This window comes from Annulohypoxylon maeteangense, assembly GCF_022496945.1.
Source record: "Annulohypoxylon maeteangense strain CBS 123835 unplaced genomic scaffold GGS22scaffold_9, whole genome shotgun sequence".
Lineage (NCBI taxonomy): Eukaryota > Fungi > Ascomycota > Sordariomycetes > Xylariales > Hypoxylaceae > Annulohypoxylon > Annulohypoxylon maeteangense.
Window position 1 is genome coordinate 1,309,921 of NW_025953256.1, and position 17,102 is coordinate 1,327,022.

Consider the following 17,102-nt stretch of genomic DNA (forward strand, 5'->3'; position numbering starts at 1 on the left):
TATGCATATGTAATACAATACAATACCCAGCGAGCTTTTGGCTCTTCAAAGAGAATAATATTTCTATCTAGTTATTAAGTCCATGCGATATATCGCCACGACTCGTGAATGAGAACTACCTCGAACATATTGCCTGCCACCTTCATACCCCCATTTTACCTCGCTAAACCCGCCATGCTTTCAAAGACGACCTCCATCAAATGCCTCAAGTAGGGTAAAGCCATTCCCTTCCATCATACCGAAATATACCAGTTCCTCCGTTTCCGTATCTCCTTTAGGTTAAGAACTCTCAGGTGCAAGAATCTGTTGTCATGTTAGCTTCGATGTATTGTAGGTTAGGTATTTATACTCGTCGAAATAGGACTTACCAGAGCCGTGCGGCTGGGAATATACACGTGAGTCCAGTTCTTCCTACCATTCCATTCCATCGGCGTGGTGAAGAATCGCGCGTTGTGATCGTTGCGGGCAAACCCACCAACCTCCTTAGTGTCGGTATCGAGGACGATCTTGTATGTGCCTGCGGCGCCTACTCCGATCCTGTAGTCGGCGTAGCTCTCAGTGGGATGGAAGTTGAAGATGAACACGCAGCCAGCTCGCTCAAACACGATCACTTTGTCGTTCTCGTTCTTGAGGCTAATGTACGCCTGAGAGGCGTGTAACCAGCCATAGCGCTCTTCCGTTTGGTTCATCTGACGGTCGAACTCGTTGAGGTCCTTGTAACGTAGAAGGTGATCCTCGGTAAGGTTGAGTTGGCGCCTCGCGTACCAGAATGAGTTCTGGTTACCCTCACGTGGGAAATCAAGCCACTCCGGATGACCGAATTCGTTACCTTCGAAGTTTAGATAACCCTCTCCGCCGAGGCCGTGTGTTAGTAGCCGGATCATCTTGTGTAGCGACATTCCCCGAGAGATTACGGGGGTGAGAGGCGACAATGTCGACATGTTAGTGTACATTTCTGCGTCGCATAGATGGAAGAGCAACGTCTTATCGCCCACGAGGCTAGAATCAAATACGTTAGTTTCTTAAACTTATGCCTGAAACTGATATTTTACTTACGCTTGGTCGTGACTCTCGCAGTAAGCAATCGTCTTTTCGCCATGTCGTCTATTAGTGAGAGTCCAGCAGATGTTCGACATGTCCCAGTCTTCATCTTTCTTTTCCTTTAGAATCTTGATCCACATATCTGGGATAGCCATGGCTAATCGGTAGTCGAACCCAACGCCACCAAGCGATAACGGTAAGCAAAGTGCTGGCATTCCGGATACATCTTCGGCTATGCTGATAATTTCTGGGTATAGGCTGTGGAGCATCTCGTTGGCAATCATGAGATAAACCACAGCTTCCTCATCAACTCCCGCACCAAAATACTCGTGATACCCACCAGAGAAGCCCCTAAAAGTTGTCAGTGGAATTCTTTAAGAGTATGGAAACGTGTATATATGACTCACGTTCCGATTCCATGATGTGTGTAGAGCATGCTGGTCACTCCATCAAAACGGAAACCATCAAACTGATACTCGTCCATCCAGAATCTCAGATTACTGAGCAGAAAGCGCATAACTTCATGGCTCCCATAGTTGAAAAGTCTAGAGTCCCATAGCTCATGCCTGCCTTTCGCGCCCTCATGAAAGTAAAGGTGATCTGAGCCATCAAATTCGTTCAGGCCGTCAAGTACATTCTTAGAGGCGTGGCTGTGAACGACATCAAGGAGAACGACTAGTCCCAAACCATGAGCGGTGTCAATTAGCTCCTTGAGATCCTCAGGGGTGCCATATCGACTACTTGCGGCAAAGAAGTTATTGACTTGGTACCCAAAACTAGCGTAGTAAGCATGTTCCATAATAGCCATGAGCTGGATGACATTGTACCCAAGATTCTTTATTCTTGGTAACATGCTCTTGGTGAATTCCTTGAATGTTGTGACTCGTTGTTCGGGTGAGGAGATTCCTACATGGGCTTCGTAGACACGAACACTCAAAGGCTTCTTAGGTCTCTGGTTCTTGAATACGTACTTCTCAGACTCTGGCGGGTTCCAAAAGCGAGAATCATAGGCAGGGGAGACTGAAAGATCCTGGGTAACATATTTAATCCAAGCAGGGAGACGGTCAATTCGCTCGCCTGAAGGTGTTGTCATAGATATCTATTATTTCGTTTTAGTAAATGTGAGACAACTGACTCAAATGAGGTCTTATACCTTTATCTTGGATTTGTGTGGGATAGCTGGTTGCCCGCCCTTCGCAGGGACGACTATACTCCATGTTCCAAATTCATTCTTTGCCATACGGTGGGAACCTCGATTCCAGTCATCTGAGAACATGTGGTTAGTAAAGTAGTTTTCGTTACTAACTAGGTAGATAGCATGACTGGTACTCACTGAAGTCTCCAATTAGAAAAGCTTCGGTGGCGTTTGGTGCCCATTCTCGATATACGATATTGTTGTCTTTGTCAACATTTAGACCAAAGATCTCGGTGCCCTAAGGTCCATATAAGCAGCTGCATTTGTCTAGACCCCTGAGAGAGGTTTAAGATAGTGTAGTTCAAACGAACTTTTGAGAACTTCTCAAGACCACCCTCAAGATCATCAATCTTCTTAATCCATTCTTGAGCTTTCGCATATCTTCGCTTCAGAGGTTCCTTGAAAGGTGATAGCCAAGGATCCAGCTGCACCACGCCTATGAATTATATTGTCAACTACCCATCTAATACTAGCGCCATATGATCGCGGGGTTTAGAGAGAAATCGCACCAGTGCCGTCATTTGGTACCTCTGGCGCGGTGCCAGAGCCAAGAGAATTTGCAGAGTTATCGACCACGGCAGTCATGTTGGCGGGCTGGCTTGATTCAAGGTTCGAGGGAAAAGGGGGAGTTGGTGCTTTCGAAGAGCGTAACAGGCGAAATTTGGTAGCTATTTAACAAGGTTAGATTGGTCTAGATCTCCCCGCTAAACAACCTAGGAAGGTATGGAGGGAGCTACCTACCTAATGCTTGAACAATAGCAAAGCTACGGACGCACACAAAGTACTTCTTCAGATGAGACTTTTTCTTGCCTTCCATTCCGCTCCTTATATGAAAAAAAAATCAACTAAACGTGAGAATTTTATTTTGTCTAACTTGTACGTTCTCTCATGAAATTTTTGCCTTAATAGTGCTTCCTTAGGTACTAGATGAGGAGAAGAAATTCCAGCCCAAACTACCTAGGTACCATGTTGATGACGTCGAGGGGCAACTCACGCTGCAGTAGCACCGTGGCAGTGGATCATTTATTATCTGATCGATCAATCAGCTATAACCTACAGCTTCTATCTGTTACAGTTGTATGGATTCGTTTATCAAGACGACTAGGTAAATATTGGATTAATTATTTTGTAATTTTTAGTGATAGCTGGCATATTGGACTGAATAGATAAAATCTTATTTGATGATTGTGAAGTCTTCCCAAGGTTGGGATGTCTGTACATTTCTACTTATCTGGTAGGTATTATTGAATATGATTTACCCCCTGGCGTCGAATACAGCAGCCCTGGGTTTATGTACTCAGTGCTTTTGAAGTCGCTTGAATGTTTGATTTTAGAACATTGCGGGGCATTACTTAAGCTCAAGCACTGACCGAACCTACCTAGGTACATACCTAGGTACCCATTTTAGCGGCGAGGCTATTCTAATAGCGGCTGGGATAAAGCATTTAAACAGACTTTAACAGAGATCCCCCGCCAACAAGGGAAGCCCCGCCCCATTAACTAAGGGACCCCCGACCTTTAAAGCTCATATGCTGGATCATCGCTGTGAGATCTCGCGCAACTTATGTCCGATACAGGAGTAACAGACCTCGTAAGCTCTTTGATAGACGATAATTGTAATTCAATCAAATCCCATTTCATCCAAACCGACGATTAAACCTGTTTCAAATTACAGAATACCTTTGATACCTCGTTACACAATTTCGTCTAATTGGCACGGTATACTCTTGCAGCTTTGTTTAATAGGCAGACTAATACTATTCAATCGTCTCACCTAGGTGTAGATACACATACTTATGTGGCGGATCACCGCTTCATATTCCTAGAAGTAGTGGTCGTCGATTGGAGGCCACCTCTAATAGTGCCAATATGGGGTCGGTCCTTATAAGACGTAAAACCCCTCTGCTTCTCAGCCCGGCCCTCAGAATTCATCACCGACAACTCTCAACATCTACCATCCTCCGCGCCCCATCGAGACGTATTCCGGAGCTCAACTCCGGTTTTACTAGCAGTTATGACCCGAACGAAGAAGGAAGAGGGCCTATGTTTTCAAAGAGCACCTTTGGAGTTCCACAATTTTACCCTCGAGATCTCAAGAAGCGAGTCGACGAATACGTAGTTGGACAAGATCGGGCAAAGAAGTCAATATCGTCTGTCATATTTAACCACTACCAGAATGTGAGGCGGCGGAAATATCAAGAGGAGCAGGAGAGGAAGAGGGAGGAAAAGCTCATGCGACAAGCTATTGCCCGCGACCGAAATGCAAGAGATATGGAGGAAACTCATCCAGTTGAAGGTTGGCCACATCCGACACCAATGTCCCAACGGTATCGCGCTGACGATTTTGACGAAGACGAATTCCCCGGCCACAACGATTCGATACAACAAATGCACCAGGCCTGGCAGCATTCTGAACAGAAATCTGACTTCTACATACCCGAGGATACAAGTCGCACACCGCCAGTTAAGATCGACAAGAGCAACTTACTTTTACTTGGTCCAACTGGCGTAGGGAAGACATATATACTTGAGTAAGTGATCACTTGCTGACATACGTGTGTCTGCCTCTTAACCAGTCATGCGTAGGACGCTCAGCAAGAAGATTAACGTCCCGTTCACGATATGCGACTGTAATTCCTTTACCCAAGCTGGCTATATAGGCCAAGATGTCGAGACATGCATCGAGCGATTATTAATAGAGTCCAACTACGATGTGAGGGCTACTGAACATGGAATTGTTGTGCTGGATGAATTCGACAAAATCGCCAAACGTGAGACCATGAATGGAAGAGACGTGGGTGGCGAAGGTGTGCAACAAGCGTTACTCAAGTTAGTTGAGGGAACCAAGATCTCTATCAACGTCAAAGATAATCGCACCTCCTCGTCGTCTCGTTCGGCAACTCCTATTACCACAAGTTATACTGGCCCCGGATCCTCGACATCTACTTCAGGACCACAACCAACACCGCCTCCAATTGGGAAAGTGGACCAGTATACTATCGACACAAGCAATATACTATTCGTTATGTGTGGTGCATTCGTTGGTCTTGATAAGGTGATACTCAATCGAGTGTCTAAGTCTAGTATGGGCTTTGGTTCGGAGATTAGGAGTCGATCTACATCTGGTAACAAGCCGGATCTTCCACCAGCATTATTTACTCATATCCCTCACCGGCCCTTAGATGCCGAGGATACATCATCACTTACAGCACTCGACCTAGCAACGCCCGAGGATTTACAGGGATTTGGTTTTATTCCGGAGCTGATCGGTCGTGTTCATAATATTGTGGCACTCTCACCGCTCTCGCGGACGGATTTATTAAGGATCTTGACAGAGCCGCGCAACTCATTAGTTGCACAGTACACAGCATTGTTTCAGACCTACCCCTCCAACCTCTTCTTTACCCAAAAGGCCTTACAGGCCATCGCGGAGCGCGCCGAGAAGGCCAAGACGGGTGCTCGCGGCCTCAAGATGGAGATGGAGCGTGTGTTAGCGGAAGCTATGTTCGATGCCCCTACCCACTTTGTACTCGTTACCGAGAAGGCAGTGCGCGGTGAGGAGAAGGTCGGGTACTGGGGGAAGGATGGCAGACTAGAAATCGAGAGGCTAATACGCGAGGAGGACGGCCTGGCTGAAGTGACGGGGCAGGACGAGCATGGGAGAGAGATTGTGAGTAGTCTCGGCCAGTACCGCGAGGCTGGGGAGAGCGGCGCATGAGAAACATCAGTTAAAGTTAATTGTACGAGTTATTGTTAACTACCTAGGTACCCACGGGTATGGGCTCGCAAATTCCGAGCGAGTCAATCGTTTTATCTTTTATTTTATTCCCTTTTGGGGCTAGGAAAAACCCTGCATGGCGTTGATATGGGAATGGGAGTTTCGATGTCATTTGGGTTCGGGCATATTGCGCATCATGATCGTTTTACCAACGGACTGGAGTTACTGGGATATTATACATGCAGGTGTAACGGAGTTGAGCTACATGACCTGATATCGTCCGCGTATATATCAGGTGCCTCTTATAGGTCACTTGGCAAGCTATAAATACGTTGATCAACCATTTTGATATGCAGTTGAATGGGAAGGTATAGAGTGAATGTAAATATATTTGATTAACTCATTTTATCCAGTTATTTGTTCATCGACACGATTGCCTATTTAAAATAATTAGGCTAGATATCCATGCTTTACGCGTAAGTCTTAAACTTATGATCTTATGGCTCTGTGTGATGTCTAGTATAGCTACGATAGTATCATCTATAGGGGTTCCACAGGTTGAAGGTTGGAGAATTCCAGCTGTATGGTTCTTCCCCAATTTGTGGCTGAACGGGATACGCACAATCAACATACGAGATGATCCATCGATCTGCCCATTAGCAATTATCTCAGGTTTCACAACGCTAGCAACCTAGTTTTTGGTGGTTTCCCGAGACGGCAATGAGTGGGAAGGTTGAGAGAATTTGAGCAGATTGCGAGGACGGCTCCTAGACTTAAACACATTCCGTTTAATGTTATAGGAAGAGCTTTGTTTTCAGAACGGCATAGAAGGTTTGCTTTTCCTCTTGTACATATTTACAACGCCTGGATCTCATCTCTTTGACCAACTATCGAAAGTCGGCTTCTCCTAGGCACGGGGACCACATCCCAACTGGAATTAAATAAAAGTGTCTCTGATGCATGCTGCTACTGGTGCTGCTGATGTTGTTGTTACCGCCGTCCGGACTCGAGTCTGCACTATTCTTCATCGTCGAATCGTTTCGGATAACCAACGCGCCCCCGCCCGGCCCCGCTACTCCATTCCACTCTAGCTGCTTTTCGTTTTGTACATGGAATTCGATGCCTTGCATTGCGGTTCTCTAATGACAAAAGGAAAAAGATAAGAGTAGGTACGGGATTTCGACAATCGGGTTTAGTTCTTGGGCGGTGACTGCACCATGCCCTTTCCGCTGTAGCCCTCGGACGAGAGACCGGTGAGGGGCTCGGCATTTTGGTTCTGTTAAGCGTTAACTCGCTGGCTCGTGTGTTCGAGGCAATGATAGGTTTGGGGGAAAGTGTCGTTCTCACCTTGAGGTACTCGTTAGTGGCTTCCTGGTATTCCTTGGTCATTGTGCCGGGGCCGGCGCCGCCGAATGACCGCGCCGAGGCGAAGATAACGAAACTGGCGAGAACACCCATGGCGGTGTATAGGGCCACCTTGCGTCCCTCGTCGGCTGCCGGTACGGCGCGGGGTCCGTGAGGACCAAAGGCGATCCAGTATGCTGTCGGTGGACGTCAGTCCATGGTTGTCTTCAAATACGTGTTGCGTGAATGGTTAGATCAAGTATTGGGGATCCACTGTCCCGCTCAACGGTGCCACCCTCCCGAGTGCCGTTCGCAAAGAGTAATCGCCAATATCAATATCGAGAGTTAGGACGCAAGCCTGGAAGCAGCGCAGGCTAATTCAAAACGAATCGCGAAATATACGAATGAACGGGAAAATGTAATATTACATACCGGCCTTCTTCTCCGAAAGCGTGAGCTCGGCCCAGTTCTCCTTCATGCGGTCTCGTAGGGCCATCCACAGCTCGGCCTGCTCGGTTTGAGGCATACCTTCCCACCTCTTCTCAATGTTGGCCAGCGTCGGGTTAGAGATGGCGTGGGTGGTAGCGGCACGACGAGAAATTATGGTGGTCGTTCTGCTGGCCCGGAGAGCGCCGCGTAGGAGAGAGGTTGCGGGTGTTCGCATCATCTTGACTTGTGTGCGTCAAAACAAGGAAAATAGAAACGGGAAAAAAAAGTCGAGAAAATCCCGTGCAAGTCGATCGGAAGAGTGGAGATTGGAAGCCAATTGAGGCGGTCGCTCGGCCGGTTGGAAGTGGAAGAGGAGATCGCGGATGGTGGTCTCTCGCTGACGATAAGGTTGTTGTTGGGTGCTTCGATTTTTCGGCTATCGAGTTCAATTGAGAGTCTTTTTTTCGATTGAGTTGAACGGTCGTATGATTGTGGTGGAGCCAATTGGAGGAGCCGTTCAATGCCTCAGGCACTCTCACAGCTGCGATTCGATGATTGACAGTTGGAACAGCTCTGACAGCTCCATAGCTCCAGATCTTTGGTTCGTCCGGCTAATTTTCGGACCAAGGTAATAAACAGATAAGATATGTTGCGACGTCACACAACCACTCTTGACCCAGATTTATTTTTGTAATCGTTAAAAGCAGTGTTTACTAAGTAATTTCATATTTAGTCATCATATGTAAATGAGTAACGGATGAATTAAATACTCGATTCTTATAAGCTCATGGAGTTTAATATCATTCAGCTACCTAGTATGAAGTACAGATACGAAAATTACTAGGAATCTAGGTGTATATCATGAAACATCGTTTGAAATATTGTCTAATTAATAGTATGTTGGCTGATGCTGAAGTTCTGTCCGTATTCAACCCTATATCTATGGATATCTTACAACTCAGCATTTTATGAGTTCAATAAACCTGACAATCTCCAACTTTACGTAGTTCCGACGAGAACTCCGGTAGGCAAACTTCCGTGTATATCTTTATTGTGTACACTTTCATACTTGCTGCCAAATTTACCGGCTAACATCCTGTACTGCTATGGCGAATAAGTCCAAGTCGTACTATTAGGTAACTGGGGTAGAGGCACAATTCCCGGAGGTTTCTAATTCTGTCGAGATAACTGTCGTGACTTATTAGATTCCTCATATTTGGAATCTAGATCATGTAAGAGATAGTTGGTGTCTGGCGGTAGTTGACAGCTAGCGATTTGGTTTGGTTTCCGAGCTTGATGATTTATGTTGGGTGGAATCATTCACTTTAGCGACGCTATCGGGTTGCTGATTGCGTTTTTCTGTAGGAAGCTGTGATATATTCTGATGCTCTTGGAGCAGAGGACCGAATGCATAATATCCTGTTAAGTATGAGATATTTAGCATCATTGATGACCATAACCTTGTAAGTGAAGGTATGCACAAATTTACGACAAATTCATACCATTTAATATTCCAAAGGCTACAGCAAGACCTATGGGAATGAAAGCGCGGCCAAATGAACTCATGGTTTCTCTATGTCATGAACTAGAATTGTATTGGAAACATGCCTAGCATAACACAATACGGTGTTGAAAAGCCGTCAGTGTATTCTGAAGAAACCCTGAATGAAAATTCACATTACCTAATTTTCATCATCTTATCGAGGGTTATCGTCTAATGGAATAAGGTGGCGTGCCTTTGTCATGCCTTCGTTAGCCTGTTTTGCCCCACTAATAATTGTAATAGGTACCTAACTACAGTACCTGCAGCTTAAACTTTACGCGTTTAAATGCATTTGACGCGTCTAATCTTTTGTCACACAGTCTAATTACCCAGTCCACCCAATCCACCCAGTCCATCTATTCCACCACTACCTAATCTACATATTTACATGCGCAACATGACTAACTCCCACCCTTCAACAGAGTAGAGAAATGCTGCCCGGACGCAATGGCGACATGGAAGGAGCTTGGAGAGGTGCCAGATTCGGACGACGAAAGCGGATTCGATAGTAGTTCAGAATCTGAATGTGAACTCCCACAACAACCAAGCAGCCCTGGCGACAATCCTGGCATCGAAAATGCACTTGAGGTTGGGGGCATAGAAACAAAGAAGAGGACTGTTTGGGATATACCTCTTTCCTCTCAAAATTCTGGAAAAGAATGCGATGCAGTTGAATATCCGAATTCTCTACCACTTCAAGCGCCCCTCGAACCGGAATCTATACAACAACTCGATTCGTCTCCTCTTTCATCGCCACTCCCTGAGCCACTTGATGACTTCGACAATTCCATAAAACCTGCAGAGACTGAGAAAGCGGAGCTAGATACTCCTCAAGCACCCGAAGCACCGCCTGCTAAACAGTATACAACCGCCGTATTTGAGGTGGAGGATACTTTCGAGGATGAAGTTGACTTCGCACAGGAAGGGACTCGACTCGGGAGATCATTGAGACCAAGGAAGCCTATTCAAGAACATCCTTACTTGCTAGAGAGCGCCCAATATAGCAAAACTCTGAAGTCTCATGGTGTACGGCCCTTACGTGTGCAAATTGAAGAGGCAGCGAGAAAGAGGCAGGAGGAAGAAGACTCTCAAGAACAAGACTATGAAGATGACAGTCAATCGACAGCGCGAGGATTTGTGCAGGAAGACTCTGGAGAGAGCCAAGAAATCCAGCCTGCAGCATTATTTGAGGATACCGAGGGGGAGGCCGGCCCAGCAAGTAGTCCACCACCTCCAGAACGTCGAGAGGAAGCACCTGTGCCTTTGTTAGGAAGCTCTCAAGGCGACGATGAATTTCCCGACCCTGCTGATGTAGCTAAGTGGAATTTGGGGAAGAGGCCGATTGGGAGTGTGAAGAGGCAGGCTTCGCCCAGAGTTTCCAAGAAAAGAAAGCTCCCAAAGTTGCATCAGCCTGCGAGACTCACGAGAGAGGCTTCGCCTTCACCATATTCTAGCCATATCTTCGATATTCCTCCCTCACCTCCTCAGACTAGCCCGAATTTCCTCACGGCTACGCCTATTACCGCCATTAGACGCTCAGTACCTGTAACGACGCTTACACCAAAACGAAGTAGCACAGTATCATCACAGAATCAGAGTCCTGCTCCCGCTAACCAAAACACCAGCATGATTGACCTTACAGCCATGGCGGATACAAGTAGTGAACACAATTCGGGCTCAAGCAGCGACTCTGAAAGCGAGTCAGAGACGGTACAAGCTACTATGAGAAGAAGAATGCGTGGTGTATTGCCGGCATCTTGGCTTCGACTTGACCAGCAAGGAACCCGCCAGAAAAGTACGCAAGCTATCCCGCAGCGGAGCCCAGGTCGTTCTCCAGAAAGGACTCAGAGAAAAGGTGTAGCCCAACGCCGGCAGATTTCACCTAAGCCTAGCAATAGAGCGGCTCTATTTCTTGATGAATCTGACGACGAAGACGTGACTTTACGAGCCGACGAGATTGACGAACCTCGTATCAACAACCAGACGGATTTTTCTATCTTTGAAGACGATGCTGCCTCCGTTATTGAAGATGATCCTATTGATTTTATGATGCCTGGAAGGAAAAGAACCAATACACACCTGAATGGATCGGAGAGGCCTCGGAAACGAAAGAAAAACCAACAATCTACATTTAAAGGCCAACCAGGGCAAGCGAAGCGACAGCAGAGGATTACTGGGTTACTGGGTAGGACGAAGGGCTCATCAGCTGGGAAGAGTGTTCAAAGGCATCTCACTAGTAGTAGCTCTAAAATTCATCGAATGAGAGATCTTGGTAGGGCGCCAGCTAGGTCTACGCCGCCCCCTCGACTTGGCATTTTGGATGTCGTTGAACCAGGCGCGCCTTCTTTTATTCGCATAGCTGCCCGAACAGCAAACCGAAGACAGGATAAGGGCAGATCGAGCCCCTCAAAGAAACAGATTGCATTAGGGACGCGCCAAGACAACGTTGATGCCATCAGTGCTCTTAGAGATTGGAAAAAGGGTCGTATTCAACCAAGGACGTCTTCTGGCGCCTTAGAAAAGCTCCAAGAAAATCCACCAAAGTCCCTTCGGCCCCTTTCCAATAATTCTGTCGTTCAAGCTCCGAAAACAAGTTCGAAGCCACGACACCGTCAAGTTGTGCCCTCAAGCCATTTTTCACAACCCCAACGAATGGTCAAGCAGGCAAGCATCGACAATTTCGTGACCGTTGAAGCTATAACACCATATCCATCAACGTACCTCCATTCTACGGTCTCTGTACCTAAACGTTCTCAAATCGCTCGAGCAAAGACGTACAGCAACGCAACTTCCAGGCCCGCGCAGCTTGAAACAGCTGGCGAAAGGGCTGGGCGACATGCCTTTGATCAGCGAAAGAGAGTCCTTGATGCGTTGTATCGGAAATCGCGCAGAAACTTACCAACTCTAGCGAGCGGCGGACTCGATCGACTTGTGGGCGGGAGCGTGCTTATCGAAAATCCCAATCAATGTGCCGAGGACCTTGCATCAAATCATGATCCTAAAAGAACTGGTCCTTCATTAATACGGAAGCGACTAAAGCCTCGAAAGCATTTCCTACCTCAACACGTGGATATTACCGCTCCTCAATATGCACACGCTAATGACCCCCTACCACATGAAGTGAGTCTCTTAAGTCCCATCGTCGAAGAGACGCATACGACGGACTCTACAGGCAAACTACTAGGGCTTGGTCCATTCGGTACACATTATACTCAGCATTTTGAGATATTCCCACTAGACTTTGGAGTTTTCTTTCATGAAAGCACACTTCTTGGAAGCGGCCGATTACTCAAGGCATCATATGAGAGATCCCCCGATAGCCTACATCGCTCCCGGGGTTATGCTACATTTACCCTGGATGAAAAAGCTCTACGATGGGGTCAGTGGGATGCACAAACTTCATCGGAATTGGGAATAATTTTTGACTGGATGGTGGATTATCTTCATTCTGACTCTCTTGACCTTAACAGAGATAGGAGTCTGGTACTAGCCGCGGATTTCGTCCTAGATTACCTTCAAGATTACGTGACTTTTTCGGATGGTGAGAGTGAAAAGCACTTCTCTAGCCGAGTCCTGGAAATATTACATACCTTCACGCAGCGCCTGGACAACCTGAAACCCCAGTCTTCAGATCGGATTCGATCTCACATAGAAATTCTAAGTCGCAGCTTGATCATCATATTCCAAGTCTTGCGTATTTGCCATAGCCTTAACCAGCTATCGGAAATATTTCAGCTTGAAGAGCTTTTATCAAAAATCGCAAAGAGGACAGTCCGCCAACTGCTCGAGACAGAGTTGGTAGATGTTCGAAACTTGTACCGCGATCTACAACGCATGCCCTTCCGGGAGAGAGGTATTCACAATGACAACTACTCGGCGGTTTGCTGGGTTATTCTCATCCGAGTGCTCGAAGAAACCCATATTCCTAGATCTGGGTTTTGGGATGTTGTGTCTTTTGTCATGCTCAGTAGAAGCCTGACCTCTATCAGCGATGCGCACGCCTTCGAGCGGATCTGGTTCGACCTATTTACTCTGCTCCCGTTGGGTGAATTCGATAATACTGGTGTTGTTGTGCCGGGTTCTAGGCATACTACGCCCTTGGAGGGTTGGTCCCTCCCACAGGCGCTACTCCGACGTATTTTTCAGCTCTACGAAGGTAACTCAAGACAATCTCCGAGCTTTAACGATTACTGTCGAGGCATCGTTAGTCGCTGCCATTACCTCGTAGAACAGTGGGGATGGCGAAAGTCCAATGGTATAATAGGGACTATCTTTGACTTCTTTGCTGCCCGAGGACTCTCTCATTTGCGGAACGAGGAGGTATATAAGTCGCCAGACTTCCTGGAGTGTCTAACAGGACACCCGCCTCTTGCTATTGTACCAGAGGACAGATGTTTCCATATTTTTCTGAAACTTCTGGCACTATCTATTAGGAACTTGGAGAGTCGGGGCTTCACCAAGGACGTCAGAAATATGGTGGCAAGAGTATTACCGAACCATAATCGGCAGTATGAGAAAGAAAAAGATATCCATGAGAGCGACCTGGCCGCCCTTAGAAATCATCATGATCTCCTCTGCACACTCTTTTGGGCTGCACCGGCGAGTTTGCGGCCATCCGTCCAGACTATCGAAAAACTGGTCGTGCCCGCAAGTTCCCATAAAGAAGCCTGTTTGATTAGCCTGCGAGCCTGGAGCCAATTATCCCGGTTTGTGATGTCGTCAGATGAAAGTACTGACGCATACAAGCCTTTTGCTGATTGGCAAAAATCTATATTTCAGCAAGTGATAGAACAGTACTTGTCGGCCGAATCAGATATTCAACAGCAACTCTCACGAATGTCCAAAGACGCCTCAAAAAATATTAGCCGGGATATGATGAACGCGGTTGTTAAACTGAATAGGAAGAGTGCAATGGATGTGATTCATTTCTCAATGAAAGGCTTCCTCGGTGTCATTAAGCACGCTCCAACGCTTAGTGCCGCTTCATTTGCCTTGAATCATTGTATGTTTAGCCTTTCGATCACCTTAAGGAGTCCCACTAACACAATTACCTTAGATCAACTAGATCAGGTCTTCACACGTTTCCCATTTTCATCCGAAGACTTCGACTGGAGTAGCCTACGAGTTGCCCTAGATATTATCGACCACTACACCACTCGCATCGAAGAGTTCTTAATTAATGGGCCAGAAACAGCCGATCACTCATGGCATGGGGAGGATGCCATTATGGTAAATATACCTCATTTTTATATAAACCTAGGATCGCACTCGTTAACATTGTTTAGCTACTCGAACATAAAATGGCCGTGCCTTTCTTCTCGATGACTCGCACAATCATCGGGATGGATTTCCGAGATAGTGGACTTGGTCCTACAAGCGACCGTTCTATATGCATGGAACAAGCCGTGTTGCTCGCAGGACGGCTGGCAGCGCGCTTGGTTCATGCTCGCCTTTTGGTAGGTACCCTCGGCTTGGGATCATATCGGAAACTAACTTATGTGACAGCGCGTCTCTCAATTCTTCGCTACTGGGCGGCATAGCATATTTCACACTATGTCCAAAGTCATCAATTCACCTTCAAGGAGATATCATGCCCTTTTTCTTACCACGCTGATTCAGCAGGGTATAGATGATTTTAAGGTTAGACTCCAGATTCCTTTACATTTTGGATCGAACATTGCTAATCACGTTCTAGGATTTGGGCGTGACCATTCTTGATTTATTCTTGGTGGAATTGGTAAAGCCTATGAGTTTTCTAGCCTATGAAAACAGGCTTGCTCTAACAATCAAACGCCACGGTGACCCGTATCTGAAAAATGCAGTCGTCGAGATCGGTAATAACCCTGATTATAATTCAAATCGTGAATTGTTCAGCCGTAAGTTGCCTTCCGCATATATATGCCATTTCTGGATACTGATGTCTTTTAGGTGTCGTCGCAATGATGCGTAAGACGTTACGATTTACAGAAGTAAACCAGAAACAGCAGCTCCAGTCTCAGTTCTCCAAGGCATTGAAAAGTACCATGGACCAAATGAAAGCTGACCTGAAGTCTATTACATTTGATTCACCCGAGCACGTGGATTATATCGAGTTCGTCCGGTCTATCGTCACCGTGATTAGATCGCAAGACCTGTGCCCTGTGGACTCCTACTTCTATCAAATCAGCCGGGAATATTCACCCTCTAGTCAAGACCCTCGTCTACAAATAGCGGGTATACTATCATGGGGTCTCAAGCTAGAAGAGGGTGATACTAAAGCAACACCTGGACTCTTCTATCTGCTATTTCACAATTTCAAACTTGCCCTCGCGAATGGCAATCTTGAGGATGAAAGCGTCATCCTCCAACAAGGAATGGGGAATCCTGGCGTGTTTTACTTCATGTTAAGCACGATGTTTCCAGCAATCATAAAAACTGCGCTCTCTGCACCCGAAGGATGGATTATATTAATCGCCTACGTTAATGCCTTTGAAAAACTTCTCACGGCACCTTGTATGCACAGGGCAATTGTGGGGGAGGACATGAATGGGCTTCTGGCCATTTTGGCATCTAGCCTTGCTAGCATTCACCACCTTCAGAGCCTCGACGCTTTTGAACTGCATGCAGAATATGTCTTGGCCCTTATTCAGGTCATGCGCTTCCTCAACTTAGTTTCGCCATCTTTCACGGCGTACCTGATAAATAACCCGGATTCTCAGGTAGCAGCTGAGATCACCGAGGCAACCAGTGCGTTTACTGCCTTTACTCGAGCAGCCGGTGAATACTTGTCCGCTCTTCTCAATGGATCAGAACAGGCAAATATTGTACATACCAACGGCTTCTTTCGAGGTATGTGTGAACTCGCGCCGAATTCACTTTTACAGCCCAACGAGCACGTCAACAGATTTGCCAATCACATGGTCCGAGATATCTGCGATAACTGGGTGTCAGACGATTCGGTCATCAATATAAGGGGTCCATCTAGAGTACGGGAGCCTGGGAAGGGGACTCCAAATCCGAAACGGGATGCAAAGAAGCTAATTCAAACCCTTCACGGGCAGCTTCAGGAATGGAATTATACCAATGATGTGGCGACGACAAAGGCTTCAAGGCGAATTGCGTTGCCGCTTGAAGAGTATCTGTTTTAGACATATATAAATGCATTAAGCCTGGCGTTTGGGTTGCAATACTTGAGTGGATAAATAAATCACTTTAAATTCCTATTTATTGATATCAATATACCGACGGCGGGCCATAAGAACAAATCCGCCAACCCGCCAATTTAATTAATGTATTGAAATGTATACAGTATAAAACAGTCTAATAAGGTACAGTCTGATACATATTACATACGGTGCCCTGAATCTTCCAGTAGGTCATAGCGCCATAGGGCGCTGGAAGCCCCTGTAATTTATAGGGGTTATAGCGTATAGCCTTTTTACATAGGTACCTCCAGCTCCTAATAAGGCTTAGTAATACTCCTCGTTTTGAACTATTACGTGTATATCCTTATTTACCTACCTATTAATACGCATTCAACTGAATCGAATTAATCGATTGAATCAGATTAATCAATTTAATTAATTCTTTTCGAAATGATTGAAATATTAATAATAACCTTAGAATGCCCTAGCGCTAGTTTTAGGGCTTCTTACATACCCAAAAACTGGGCACTTAAAGTTATCCATAAGGAGCTTATGCGCTATAAAGCCTATAAGTTGTAGGGGCTTTCAGCGCCCTCTAGCGCTATAATCCCCTGTAAGATTTAGTGGCACTGTGTGGAATATCTATCAGACTATACGTTATTAGACTGTTTTATACTGTATACATTTCAATACATTAATTGAATTGGC

The 17,102-nt window shown here is 46.2% G+C and overlaps 5 protein-coding genes across 5 annotated transcripts; 2 read left to right on the plus strand and 3 right to left on the minus strand.

Moving 5' to 3' along the window:
* Nucleotides 1–25: 25 nt before the first annotated feature.
* GGS22DRAFT_164557 (carbohydrate-binding module family 48) lies at nt 26–3,154 on the minus strand. Its single transcript, XM_047961545.1, has 9 exons — nt 2,978–3,154; nt 2,746–2,904; nt 2,548–2,672; nt 2,375–2,474; nt 2,195–2,307; nt 1,449–2,140; nt 1,057–1,392; nt 369–999; nt 26–303 (listed from the first exon to the last, which is right to left on the minus strand). The coding sequence occupies exons 1-9, from the start codon at nt 3,051–3,053 to the stop codon at nt 280–282; spliced, it is 2,256 nt and encodes a 751-aa protein (XP_047818715.1). The 5' UTR covers nt 3,054–3,154; the 3' UTR covers nt 26–279.
* A 587-nt stretch (nt 3,155–3,741) lies between these two features.
* On the plus strand, nt 3,742–6,332 carry GGS22DRAFT_147886 (P-loop containing nucleoside triphosphate hydrolase protein). The gene is made up of 2 exons (XM_047958967.1): nt 3,742–4,767; nt 4,823–6,332. Exons 1-2 carry the CDS (start codon nt 4,106–4,108, stop codon nt 5,952–5,954), a joined length of 1,794 nt encoding a protein of 597 aa, XP_047818716.1. The 5' UTR covers nt 3,742–4,105; the 3' UTR covers nt 5,955–6,332.
* A 75-nt stretch (nt 6,333–6,407) lies between these two features.
* GGS22DRAFT_164562 (cytochrome c oxidase subunit IV) lies at nt 6,408–8,501 on the minus strand. The gene is made up of 3 exons (XM_047961546.1): nt 7,731–8,501; nt 7,302–7,495; nt 6,408–7,230 (listed from the first exon to the last, which is right to left on the minus strand). The coding sequence occupies exons 1-3, from the start codon at nt 7,963–7,965 to the stop codon at nt 7,147–7,149; spliced, it is 513 nt and encodes a 170-aa protein (XP_047818717.1). The 5' UTR covers nt 7,966–8,501; the 3' UTR covers nt 6,408–7,146.
* A 97-nt stretch (nt 8,502–8,598) lies between these two features.
* On the minus strand, nt 8,599–9,346 carry GGS22DRAFT_164563 (uncharacterized protein). Its single transcript, XM_047961547.1, has 2 exons — nt 9,230–9,346; nt 8,599–9,146 (listed from the first exon to the last, which is right to left on the minus strand). The coding sequence occupies exons 1-2, from the start codon at nt 9,291–9,293 to the stop codon at nt 8,995–8,997; spliced, it is 216 nt and encodes a 71-aa protein (XP_047818718.1). The 5' UTR covers nt 9,294–9,346; the 3' UTR covers nt 8,599–8,994.
* Nucleotides 9,347–9,635: 289 nt separating this feature from the next.
* Nucleotides 9,636–16,529, plus strand: GGS22DRAFT_200550 (Mus7/MMS22 family-domain-containing protein). The gene is made up of 6 exons (XM_047966452.1): nt 9,636–14,272; nt 14,327–14,499; nt 14,556–14,726; nt 14,776–14,910; nt 14,966–15,146; nt 15,199–16,529. The coding sequence occupies exons 1-6, from the start codon at nt 9,718–9,720 to the stop codon at nt 16,395–16,397; spliced, it is 6,414 nt and encodes a 2,137-aa protein (XP_047818719.1). The 5' UTR covers nt 9,636–9,717; the 3' UTR covers nt 16,398–16,529.
* Nucleotides 16,530–17,102: the final 573 nt, after the last annotated feature.

Bases quoted from the DNA above. Each gene is read 5' to 3' on its own strand.
- GGS22DRAFT_164557 (XM_047961545.1), bottom strand. From the start codon at position 3,053: ATGGAAGGCAAGAAAAAGTCTCATCTGAAGAAGTACTTTGTGTGCGTC. The intron at 1,393-1,448 runs GTGAGTCATATA...GACAACTTTTAG, and splicing joins ACACATCATGGAATCGGAAC to GGGCTTCTCTGGTGGGTATC. The intron at 1,000-1,056 runs GTAAGTAAAATA...ATTTGATTCTAG, and splicing joins TGCGAGAGTCACGACCAAGC to CCTCGTGGGCGATAAGACGT.
- GGS22DRAFT_147886 (XM_047958967.1), top strand. From the start codon at position 4,106: ATGGGGTCGGTCCTTATAAGACGTAAAACCCCTCTGCTTCTCAGCCCG. The intron at 4,768-4,822 runs GTAAGTGATCAC...AGTCATGCGTAG, and splicing joins GGGAAGACATATATACTTGA to GACGCTCAGCAAGAAGATTA.
- GGS22DRAFT_164562 (XM_047961546.1), bottom strand. From the start codon at position 7,965: ATGATGCGAACACCCGCAACCTCTCTCCTACGCGGCGCTCTCCGGGCC. The intron at 7,496-7,730 runs GTATGTAATATT...GTCCACCGACAG, and splicing joins GCTTTCGGAGAAGAAGGCCG to CATACTGGATCGCCTTTGGT. The intron at 7,231-7,301 runs GTGAGAACGACA...AACGCTTAACAG, and splicing joins CCACTAACGAGTACCTCAAG to AACCAAAATGCCGAGCCCCT.
- GGS22DRAFT_164563 (XM_047961547.1), bottom strand. From the start codon at position 9,293: ATGAGTTCATTTGGCCGCGCTTTCATTCCCATAGGTCTTGCTGTAGCC. The intron at 9,147-9,229 runs GTATGAATTTGT...CATACTTAACAG, and splicing joins AGCCTTTGGAATATTAAATG to GATATTATGCATTCGGTCCT.
- GGS22DRAFT_200550 (XM_047966452.1), top strand. From the start codon at position 9,718: ATGGCGACATGGAAGGAGCTTGGAGAGGTGCCAGATTCGGACGACGAA. The intron at 14,727-14,775 runs GTAGGTACCCTC...CTTATGTGACAG, and splicing joins TGGTTCATGCTCGCCTTTTG to CGCGTCTCTCAATTCTTCGC. The intron at 14,911-14,965 runs GTTAGACTCCAG...ATCACGTTCTAG, and splicing joins AGGGTATAGATGATTTTAAG to GATTTGGGCGTGACCATTCT.